This window comes from Electrona antarctica (assembly GCF_951216825.1).
Source record: "Electrona antarctica genome assembly, chromosome: 18".
Classification (NCBI taxonomy): Eukaryota; Metazoa; Chordata; class Actinopteri; order Myctophiformes; family Myctophidae; genus Electrona; species Electrona antarctica.
The window spans coordinates 6059066-6071210 of record NC_136799.1 but is presented as its reverse complement, the minus strand read 5'-3'; the positions used below and the strand labels follow the sequence as shown (position 1 = coordinate 6071210).

Genomic DNA, 12145 nt, shown 5'->3' with positions numbered 1-12145 from the left:
AGTCCTGTAGGCCTACTCACATTGTGTAACTCAAAAAGTGGCATCAAAATATACTGTCATTACTCATTGTGTGTGTACACACACACACACACACACACACACACACACACACACACACACACACACACACACACACACACACACACACACACACACACACACACACACACACACACACACACACACACACACACACACACACACACACACACGTGAAAAGAGCCCACTCTCCCCAACACTATAGCTAGCACTGATTCCTAAACAATTAACACAATATGATGTTTTAGTAGCCTAATATTGTTCCTGCTGTTCTACATAGGCCTACTGCCAACCAACAGGTGAATAAATTACAGATTGAGGCTTTAACCTTTGCTTCCATGTGAAATATATCAGAGACTATTAAGATTTTATATAGAAGATACTTCTGAACATATTATCACTGATTTGATCAGTTCAAATGCTCTAATCAAATCGAACATATACCATCTATATACAAGCAAGAGCTTGTGCAACATCATGCTGACCTATATATGGAATACAAATGAAATCAGTTGTGGCGACCGCATGAGAACTTTAATCCATGTCCACTGCAGTGTTGATTTCGTCGACTAAAAGCAAGACGAAAAATCTTCGTCAACTATACCTTTTTCCACTGACGAAAACTAAATGGAAACTAAATATAAACTAAGCTATGACGACTAAAACTATGACCAAATATACTGACAATTTCGTCAACAAATAAAAGACTTGACTAAAATGTTAGGGACTAGTGGATAAATCATTTTACACTTGCGGTTGCATGCTGAAAATAGCCGATCTACAAGCTCGTGTCGCAGCGCGACGCGTTGTGAGCTTGTAGATCTGCTATTTTCAGCAAGTGTAAAAATCAGTCATTACGACGGCATCATTGCTAGACAAAATACATTTTAGTCGACTAAATCAACTGTAGATTTAGTCGACTGAAACCTTATGACATTTAGTCGAGTAAAACTAGACTAACACCAAGACATTCCTGGTGAATAAAAATAAAGGAAAACTATTCAAAAGACAGACTAAAACTAAAATCCAAAATTGCTGCCAAAAACAACACTGGTCCACTGTCCAGGTGACAAATAAATAACCACACACACACCAAGAATATATTTAAAAACTTTATTAGAAACAAAGAGAGCTCTGCTTTATCTTACATAAACATACAACAATGGCTTTACTCAACAGAGAATACCTCAATACTTTGTGTCACTCCTTTTATAGCTAGGAATCTCTGCCTTAACCCAGCCTGCCTTTACATATATCTCCACATTGAACCCAGCAGACCAGTTAGAAAGTATAGAAATGTCTTACCCAGCTTTGTATTTACACGGCCCTCTACTCTCCACCCCAACAGCACATAGAGAAACAAACTCAAAATCATTCATTTCATCGTAACATAATGGTACAAAGGGCTTTTTTTCCTTTTAAAAAATACTAATATAAATCATTCTTTACAGTCGTGTAAAATGTATTTCTCAAATACATGGTTGTTGTTTTTTTTAATTTTATTTGTATTTCTTTCGTCTTTTCTGGAAGCTATGTACAGAAACAAAAGTTAAGAAAGTGATTTGATACAGCTGGGTTAATTTAGAACAGAACAGAGTCCAAATAAGTTTTATTAAATTGAAAGAACGAGGGAGACAAACCCATTCTGTCAGTCTGTCCGACAGATAGACAATGCTGTCTGTCTGTCCTACGGAATAGTGGTCTGCATGGATCCACCCCAAACCCCAAAACCTGAGACCCGAGCGGGTCCGGGTTCAAAATATTGTCAAGGTTAGGGGACGTGTCATAACTCTTATAATTGCTGCAGTATGGAGTTAAGTGAGGCTGAAATGGAGTAACCCGCAGCGTTGACCAGCGAGGATCCGATCAGCTTTTTTTTCCTAATAATTAAACGATTTAATCTTCAGTTTAAAAAAAAACAACAGACATATGGGTTGTAATTATGTCCTTAATCTATTCTCACAAATTGAACGAGCCGTTAACTTAACAGGCGATTCAAACGCAGCCACAAATCTCAAGTGGCAGTGCAGTGTGAGCCTGAACACCAGAGGTATTCTTTAGCCAGGTGAAAACGCAAACTACCAAGAGAAAAGTATAGTGCACAAATAAAATAAAAAAGCCACCAGGAACATCATCATCTGTGATTCTGTGTGGAGCACTTTTGTGGTCATTATTGTTTTAAGAAGCCTGGCTGAAAACATAGATAATGTAGCCTGATGGAACACCTCAATGCCCCCCCAGAGGTGTCCCGTGTGAGTCAGCAAGTCATCATTAATTAAGCTGGAGACGGGACAGGTGAGGAGGTTGGACCAGGAGAGGACGGTGGGGTTTCTGAGTCACCAGAGCAAATAAGAGAACGTTCAACCTTCTCAAGAAAAGCCACGGTTCAGCTCATCAAAACAAGAAAAAACTGTCGTTACTCCTCAGTACAATGTGGAGACTCCCACAGGAGGAGAGGGCTGTCGTTACTCCTCAGTACAATGTGGAGACTCCCACAGGAGAGGAGAGGGCTGTCGTTACTCCTCAGTACAATGTGGAGACTCCCACAGGAGAGGAGAGGGCTGTCGTTACTCCACAGTACAATGTGGAGACTCCCACAGGAGAGGGCTGTCATTACTCCTCAGTACAATGTGGAGACTCCCACAGGAGAGGAGAGGAGAGGGCTGTCGTTACTCCACAGTACAAGACAGTCCCGTTGAGCAGCAAGCCATTCCAGACCATAATGGGACGGGCAAAAAATAAATAAAACGCAACTCCACAGAAACCAATTCCATCATGGAATGATTGACGGTCAAACGCTGCAGCTAGCCCTCCTCAAACAATGAATTATTTCACTAGACCCGTTTGGGGCTGCAAGAATCCTTCCTGCACAACTAACCCCTGGTTCAACAAGTGCACCAGCTAGGCTGTGTGGCACTCGTTTTCCAATGGCAAACACATTTTAAGATGTTTGTTTTAAAGTATTTCTTTCTTTTATCATAAGATTTGTAAAGATTTTGTTTGTAATAAAGTCACTTGGATATCATTTCTCTTTGTTGTGTAATAAAGCTTGTTGAAATCGGAACCAAGGACCCTGTGCATCAGGTCCAGAATGATCGGGTCTAGTCCCGTTTAGGTCCGTGTCTGGTGATTCTCTGGTCCATCGTGATTATCCTCGGCTCTGTTTTAGACCGGGTCTCATGTTTAAAAAAAGAAAAAAAGAAAAAAGGAGAGAGAGAAATAAAAATAAAATGCAAATAGGGTTCAGCTAAGAAAGAACGGGTCGAACTTTCTGGACCCATGCAGACCTCTAATACAAACAGCATGTCTGTCTGTCTGTCCCACAAGAGACAAACATGTCTGTCCTCAAGAGACAAACTGTGTCCGTCCAGAGACGAACCCGGTGTCTGTCTGTACCACAGAGACAGACAGCATTAAATCATACAGTAACATTCTTGGTAGAACTATTGTTTGATCTAAATCCTATAGCCGTCGCCACAGATAAGAGGGAGCAGTTGCTTATGGTAGGTCTATTACATGGGTCTCTTTTGTAGGTCTCTACTGTGGACAGTGTTGCTTTACACAGAACATATTTAAGACACAAGATCATCATTATTTCATTAAAAAAAAGAAAAAGAAGTGTATACAAGCTACTGAATGATGTGTCCATCATAATAAATAGAATTGAATCAACTGGAAGATGATTTTTTTTTTTTTACAAAATGATGATGGAAATTAAAATAAAACGGGTGTGGAAATGTGTTATGAGTTTAGAGAAAAATGTGTTAAATAAAACCTGACATGTGCCTGCAGTAGAAGACCAGTTGGATGCTGTTGGCTGTCCTATTTCCACTTTTTCTTGAAAAGGAAACTTTTTTTATTTTAATTAATATTCTTATTTCCTCACCCCCCCCCCCCCTCCAACCACCCCAAACAAAGAGAAACAAAAACAAAAAACAAATTGATTGCATAAAGTTTGTGTTTCTGTGCTGGAAGACGAACTCACAGGCTCTCCAATAAACTACATTTCCCATCACCGCCCACATAGACCCCCCCCCCCCCCCCCCACCCCCACCGCTCAGCGACTCCAGGACTCAGACATGATAGCTCGGTAGGTAAATAGATAAGATGGATGGTTAGATAGATCGATGGAGAAATAAAACGCACAGGCTTTGGCAGTTGTGACATAAGGGGGGGGGGGGGGGGGGGGGAAATTATAAGAGACCACATTGAACCTTTGACCTTTTCTTACACCCCCCTCCACCCCCACCCCCTCCAGTTGGGCAGCTCACACTTTCATATTGATTTACAGATTAGTATAATTGGTATTGATATGGTAGAAGGGTCAGGATAGGGGGAAACGCTAAAGAACTTAGGCTTGATTCGTGCTTAGTCGCGTGCGGGTGTCCCGCACACCTAAAATATCAGATCTACAAACTCAGGCAACACGTCGGCGGTGTGGCGCCTTGCGACTTATGTAGATGATCTGACGTTTTCCGGGTGGCGTGCGTGTGACACCCGTGCGCAACTACGCTAGAAAAATCAGGCGTTTTTATTTTACTTTAAAGTGCCTCAGGAGTAAATGGCAGTTTTACGTCGTTTACATTCACGGAGTCTGTCTGGGGGGAGGGGGGTGGGGGAGGGTGGGCGGGGGCGTGTGGAGAGATGTGGGGGGGGGGGGGGGGGGGGGGAGGAGTCTGGCGTGGACGTGGGCGTGTCATCACCTACACTCCAACGCCACGGTGTTCTGAGACGGAGACGAGCCGGACGGACTCAAACACATGTCTGAAGAACCTGAAGACGTGGAGGCCGGCGTGACGGAAACTATGGACATGGGAAGAGAGCAGGGGGGGAAAACAACCGTTAGCAACTTAGCAGTTAGCGCACACACACACACACACACACACACACACACACATGTTTTAGTTCCCTCACCACACTCCCTAATTTAGTTGTTACGCCAATTGATCTCGCCACACATGGTTTGTCATCACTGCTTGTTGTATCAGTGGCGTATCTACAATAAGGCGAGGACGCCTCCAAATCCATTTCTGGCCTGGACAAAATCCATACAATGAGGGGAAAAAAAAGAGGACAAAAACAAGACCTGAGAACTATTAGTGGACAGCTGATTGGCCGCTTTCAGCCTTTGTACCGTACTCGTCTGGCAGGTATATCTCTTTGAAAACCTTTAGTGCTACGATTGCGCGCGGGAAGGACGACAATTAACACATCTTGCCTGCCCAAAATGTAATTCCTGGAAACGCCACTGTGTTTTATGTACTACTGACTCACCTCCCAGTGAGGAGCCCCCACCGGGAGGACGTGGGGTCGCTTACAATGTTCACCACAACGTTCCATGGATGCATTTATTACCAAAGATCCTTAATTTAGCAAGATGGACAATCCCACAACTCGACAATAGTGCGATAAATGGTCTCCTAAAAAGTGGGTCCCGCGGTTCGAGTCCCGAGTCCGACGACCTTTGCTGCGTGTCTTCCCCCAGTCTCTCTCCCCCTTTCCTGTCAAGCTGCTGTAACCTATCAATAAAGGCAAAAAAGCCAAAAGAATAGGGATACTAGGGTTCTCCTCAGAATAGGGATACTAGGGTTCTCCTCAGAATAGGGATACTAGGGTTCTCCTCAGAATAGGGATACTAGGGTTCTCCTCAGAATAGGGATACTAGGGTTCTCCTCAGAATAGGGATACTAGGGTTCTCCTCAGAATAGGGATACTAGGGTTCTCCTCAGAATAGGGATACTAGGGTTCTCCTCAGAATAGGGATAATAGGGTTCTCCTCAGAATAGGGATACTAGGGTTCTCCTCAGAATAGGGATACTAGGGTTCTCCTCAGAATAGGGATACTAGGGTTCTCCTCAGAATAGGGATACTAGGGTTCTCCTCAGAATAGAGATACTAGGGTTCTCCTCAGAATAGAGATACAAGGGTTCTCCTCAGAATAGAGATACTAGGGTTCTCCTCAGAATAGGGATACTAGGGTTCTCCTCAGAATAGGGATACTAGGGTTCTCCTCAGAATAGGGATACTAGGGTTCATCTCAGATTAGAGATACTAGGGTTCTCCTCAGAATAGGGATACTAGGGTTCTCCTCAGAATAGGGATACTAGGGTTCTCCTCAGAATAGGGATACTAGGGTTCTCCTCAGAATAGAGATACTAGGGTTCTCCTCAGAATAGAGATACTAGGGTTCTCAGAATAGGGATACTAGGGTTCAGGCGGTTAACCCATTTTGGGTGGGAACCCCTTTTGGCGTTTTAAAAATTATGTTATAATTTAGCTATTGAAAAATAGCAGATCTACAAGCTCATAGCGCGCCACCGAGTGGCGCGCTACGAGCTTGTAGGTCTGCTATTTTGTAAAAATCGTGAAAATGTGGCGCAAATCCTGACAGAAAACTGTCTGGATTTAGAAGACATTTTATAAATTTCGACATCAGGCCTAAATGGGTTAAGGTAAAAACAAACATTTGGCGGCCGGCCTGCAGACACTCCCAACAGGACCACCTGTTGAAGAGCCCCGCTCCATTGGTTCCCAACAGGACCACCTGTTGAAGAGCCCCGCTCCATTGGTTCCCAACAGGACCACCTGTTGAAGAGCCCCGCTCCATTGGTTCCCAACAGGACCACCTGTTGAAGAGCCCCGCTCCATTGGTTCCCAACAGGACCACCTGTTGAAGAGCCCCGCTCCATTGGTTCCCAACAGGACCACCTGTTGAAGAGCCCCGCTCCATTGGTTCCCAACAGGACCACCTGTTGAAGAGCCCCGCTCCATTGGTTCCCAACAGGACCACCTGTTGAAGAGCCCCGCTCCATTGGTTCCCAACAGGACCACCTGTTGAAGAGCCCCGCTCCATTGGTTCCCAACAGGACCACCTGTTGAAGAGCCCCGCTCCATTGGTTCCCAACAGGACCACCTGTTGAAGAGCCCCGCTCCATTGGTTCCCAACAGGACCACCTGTTGAAGAGCCCCGCTCCATTGGTTCCCAACAGGACCACCTGTTGAAGAGCCCCGCTCCATTGGTTCCCAACAGGACCACCTGTTGAAGAGCCCCGCTCCATTGGTTCCCAACAGGACCACCTGTTGAAGAGCCCCGCTCCATTGGTTCCCAACAGGACCACCTGTTGAAGAGCCCCGCTCCATTGGTTCCCAACAGGACCACCTGTTGAAGAGCCCCGCTCCATTGGTTCCCAACAGGACCACCTGTTGAAGAGCCCCGCTCCATTGGTTGGTTGGTCAACAGGACCACCTGTTGAAGAGCCCCGCTCCATTGGTTCCCAACAGGACCACCTGTTGAAGAGCCCCGCTCCATTGGTTGGTTGGTCAACAGGACCACCTGTTGAAGAGCCCCGCTCCATTGGTTCCCAACAGGACCACCTGTTGAAGAGCCCCGCTCCATTGGTTGGTTGGTCAACAGGACCACCTGTTGAAGAGCCCCGCTCCATTGGTTCCCAACAGGACCACCTGTTGAAGAGCCCCGCTCCATTGGTTGGTTGGTCAACAGGACCACCTGTTGAAGAGCCCCGCTCCATTGGTTCCCAACAGGACCACCTGTTGAAGAGCCCCGCTCCATTGGTTGGTTGGTCAACAGGACCACCTGTTGAAGAGCCCCGCTCCATTGGTTCCCAACAGGACCACCTGTTGAAGAGCCCCGCTCCATTGGTTCCCAACAGGACCACCTGTTGAAGAGCCCCGCTCCATTGGTTCCCAACAGGACCACCTGTTGAAGAGCCCCGCTCCATTGGTTCCCAACAGGACCACCTGTTGAAGAGCCCCGCTCCATTGGTTCCCAACAGGACCACCTGTTGAAGAGCCCCGCTCCATTGGTTCCCAACAGGACCACCTGTTGAAGAGCCCCGCTCCATTGGTTGTCGATTGGTTTACCTTCTCGGTCCTTCTTCTTCATCCTCTTGCGTCGGCGGTCGATGGACGCCACCTCAGACTTCAGAGACATGTAGTATCTCCTGATGTCCTGAAGCTTGTCCTGCAGATAGGCGATGCGCTCCGAACTGGACAGGCCATCCAACTCACCTGGACATGCAGGCAAGACATAGAATAATAAGCAATTAGGACAAATTAAAGATTCATTTTATTTTTATTGAAGTTTATCGCATCTGATCTAAGAACAGTAGGTGTGTGTGTGTATTGTATGCCTGTCGTACGTGTGTGTGTGTGTGTGTGTGAGAGAGAGAGAGAGTTGTAGGTTTCATTCATGTATGCGTGTGTATTGTATGTAGATTATGTTGTGTACAGGTGCATTTTATGTATGATTCAAGTGTGTGTAGTGTATGTTGTTTATGTGTTCTAAATGTGTGTGTGTGTGTGTGTGTGTGTGTGTGTGTGTGTGTGTGTGTGTGTGTACTGTGTAGACCTGGCACCAGCCAATCCACTGCCTCCAACAACCCCTACAGAAATCATGTGGCCAGAATGTTTTTGTTGTTGTTGTTGTCGCTGTATTATCCGTGTTGGTTTTCGGTGCCTGCCCTCTAGTGGTTTGTGTTTTTGTTTAGTTTTTTTTTTCGGGTTAACTCACCTGGTCCGTCTCCAAAAAGGCTCCCTGAAACCCAGAATGAAGAAGAGACCCACAATAAAAGAGCAGTGTGCACAGAAAAGCTTTGTCCACACAACTCAAGACACTGGAGTCACAACCACAAGGTGTGTGACAACTGAAAAGACACTGTGGAGTCGCAGACAACCAGAAGGTGTGTGACAGAGTGACACCGCGCGTCAAACAGACAACCAGAAGGTGTGTGACAGAGTGACACCGCGTCACAGACAACCAGAAGGTGTGTGACAGAGTGACACCGCGTCACAGACAACCAGAAGGTGTGTGACAGAGTGACACCGAGTCACAGACAACCAGAAGGTGTGTGACAGAGTGACACCGCGCGTCAAACAAGTGGTGACACATTCTTATTTCTTAGAGTAAACAGGAGACTGCACAGCAGGGACTTGAAACCGAATGAGCAGTCTGCCGTTAAGCACTTGGATCCCCTGCTGGGGCACTGCGGCGGCCTAGAAAAGGTTTTTTTTATTGGAATGTGGTTATTGCTACATTGTCTGCCATTTTGAGGAAATATTAGTCTGTCTTTTATTCACGCACCAAGGGAGAACACGTACAGTCAATGCTTAAACAACACATTATTTCATTAGGGATTCTTATCAATTACACGTGCCATTATGAAGAACAGGAAAGAGCACAAACCAAACTGTTTCAGTATGGACGAAAGGACTTTTTGGACTTGCTGGCTATGGAGCGGGCAGCATTGGGAGAGGTCTTTTTTATTAGATCATATGTGGAGAACAGGCTATGTATGTGCCTGAACCATACGAACTCATACTCGACTGAGCAACGAGAAATCACAGCTAATATAAACACCTGGACGTGAATCTTTAAGGCATTGAGTTATGCCGGAAGGTGGTCTAACGACTAACCTGCACCTCGTTTACCGTCTGCCTGCCAGCCACCTCTGTGAAACGGGTTGATCTGATAAAATAACCCAGCTCATGATAAAATGAATACCAAACAACTCGTCCCTTTACCAACTCGCCTCTGGCGTACAGCCGGCGCCGGCGGAACTGCACGGCCTGGTATTCCTGAAGTAACCCAAGTAAATGATGTATAAACGGTTAAACCTAACCTTATTCCTAACCGTCCTTAACCTCAGTAAAGCTATGCCTGAACCCAACGCTATTCCTAAACTTAACCCCAGTAAAACTATGCTTAACCCTAAACGTATTTCTAACCTTATTCTCGGGGTGACGAGATGGAATAGGGGCGACCGTACCCGTTAACGATAAAATAACCCAGCTCATGCTACACAGCTCTGTTGAAGGCAAAGTCTTCAACCTGCCATATTCATTCAATGAATTCATTCATTCATTCAACAAATGCATATCATTCAAAGCAATGACCAGTTGAACTCAATGAATGAGTTGTTAAAATGTGACGGTTTGAAACGAATACATTTGTAGCATTAGCCACACATGAAAGAGTGAGTGTAAAAGATGCAAAGAGACGCGTGTACTCAGGAAGGGGGAAGATAGATCACACCCGTTACACAGCCAATACCATCTTTTACCATCAGGGCGACGGTACACTACACAGTACCTTCTCTGCAGCCTATAAGTATGACTGGTAGCCTTTTGTTAGCATTGTTTCTTTAATTCAGGGGTTCTCAACCCGTGGGTCGCGACCCCTCGGGGGGTCGCCAAATTATTTTAGGGGGTCCCCAAATTATTTTCAAAAAAAAAAAAAAGATTTTTTTTTAATTTTATTTTCACGATTTTTCAAAAATAGCAGACCTACAAGCTCGTAGCGCGCCACTCGGTGGCGCGCTATGAGCTTGTAGATCTGCTATTTTTAAATAGCTAAATTATAACAATGCTTAAAACACCAAAAGGGGTTCCCGCCCAAAATGGTTTAAGGTTATTGTAGCAGTCAATTTATATTGGGGGTCGGGAGGGGGCGGGGTGGGGGTCCAGAGACGTTGCCAAAGCATTTTCGGGGGTCCCCGGCCAAAAACGTTGAGAACCCCTGCTTTAATTGTCAATGTACTTTGTGCTCTATTTGTATTGTGTATGTTTTTGTATCCTGATGACTGGCTTGGCACAACACAAAATTCCGAAAGGACAAATAAAGTATCTATCTATTTATGAGCTTGTCCAAATAAAATACCAGGGAAATTAAATACCTGGCAGAATTTGCCAGCACCGGTGCTCCATTGTCAAAACACAGCAGAACATTATAACCACTTCCAAGTCACTGACAAGAGTCCCGCAGTGGTTTTCAACCATTTTCATATCAAGGCCCATTATTAATCCATTGAGACCTGGAACGCATCCATGTCACGTTAGCGTTTAACCACATTAACCATTAACCCATTTTGGGGCGGGAACCCCTTTTGGTGTTTTAAACATTGTTATAATTTAGCTATTGAAAAATAGCAGATCTACAAGCTCATAGCGCGCCACCGAGTGGCGCGCTATGAACTTGTAGGTCTGCTATTTTTGAAAAATCGTTAAAATGTGCCTCAAATCTTTCCGAAAATTGTCATGATTTAGAAAACTTTTTTTTTTTTAATTTCGACGTCAGGCCTGAAAGGGTTAAGTTGCCACTTGAGTCACAGACCACCATTAGATGACATTTAGCCTCGCAGACCCAAAACTAAAGAATAATTTGTTCCATGCTTTTGGCACACGATCAAAATATGAATTATTCTACATTGTTTAGACTTCTTGTAAATGAAGTGATGCAGATGTTTAACAATAATTTAACTTTTGAGAGGGTAAAATGAAAGGTTTCATTTTATTTCTTTGTTTCTATGACAATGGTGCTCAACCTTTTTCATGTCAAGGACCCCCAGAATTATCTGTAGTTGGCCTACCCATCTGAAAATATGTTGTTCCAGGGACCTCTCTAGTCTACACATCTATTATTCCCAGCACTAGTTACGGACTTCGTCCAGACTGATAACGTGTCCGTGTGTGTGTGTGTGTGTGTGTGTCCGTGTGTGTGTGTGCATTGTCTCACTGAGTTGGAAGGTCCATTTATACGTGCGCTGGGAAGAGGAGAACCCAGTTTTGTCTCTGTAGGACTCCAGAGCCGGGGACAGTCTAGGGCCTTTAGGCAGGCCTGGGGTCAGCCGGGGACCTTTAGGGAGGCTGTGCTTGACGGGGCTCAGCTTGGACGCCTGGTCTTCACTGTCGCTGCTGTGACCTGCACACGAGTTAGGAAAGATGAGCAAACAATTACAATTTAGGCATTTAGCAGATGCTCTTAATCCAGAGCGACTTACATTAAGCAAGAACAAAAAGCATGGGAATACATCACATATATAAAAAGCATTTATCATGAAACATGCGTAAGCTAAGAACGTAACAGTGGAATATCTATATAATGAAACTATACATATATGCTATACTAAGCTATACATATGTACTATGACGTGCTATGACTACATACAATGCAATTATAGCGCTGTCTACATAACATGCTAAAAGTCTGTATCAAATGCTATCTAAGTCTACAAAGATGCTATCTAAGGGGGTAGGGTAAGTGCTATGGGCCATGATGGAGTCTGAAAAGGTGTGGGAGTGCATTCCACAT

At 44.9% G+C, this 12145-nt stretch overlaps 1 protein-coding gene across 2 annotated transcripts in view; it reads right to left on the bottom strand.

Moving 5' to 3' along the window:
• Nucleotides 1-1138: 1138 nt before the first annotated feature.
• Nucleotides 1139-12145, bottom strand: part of arid4a (AT-rich interactive domain 4A) — a 63038-nt gene continuing 52031 nt past the window's right edge. Inside the window, exons 25-28 of one of the 2 annotated variants that reach the window (XM_079528465.1) lie at nucleotides 11570-11755; nucleotides 8570-8593; nucleotides 7921-8067; nucleotides 1139-4842 (exon numbers count right to left, since the gene is read on the bottom strand). In XM_079528465.1, the coding sequence (XP_079384591.1) occupies nucleotides 4739-4842; nucleotides 7921-8067; nucleotides 8570-8593; nucleotides 11570-11755 (461 nt within the window). In that variant the 3' untranslated portion in view covers nucleotides 1139-4738. The remainder of the gene's footprint in view (nucleotides 4843-7920; nucleotides 8068-8569; nucleotides 8594-11569; nucleotides 11756-12145) is intronic. The other variant, XM_079528466.1, reaches the window with a different exon arrangement.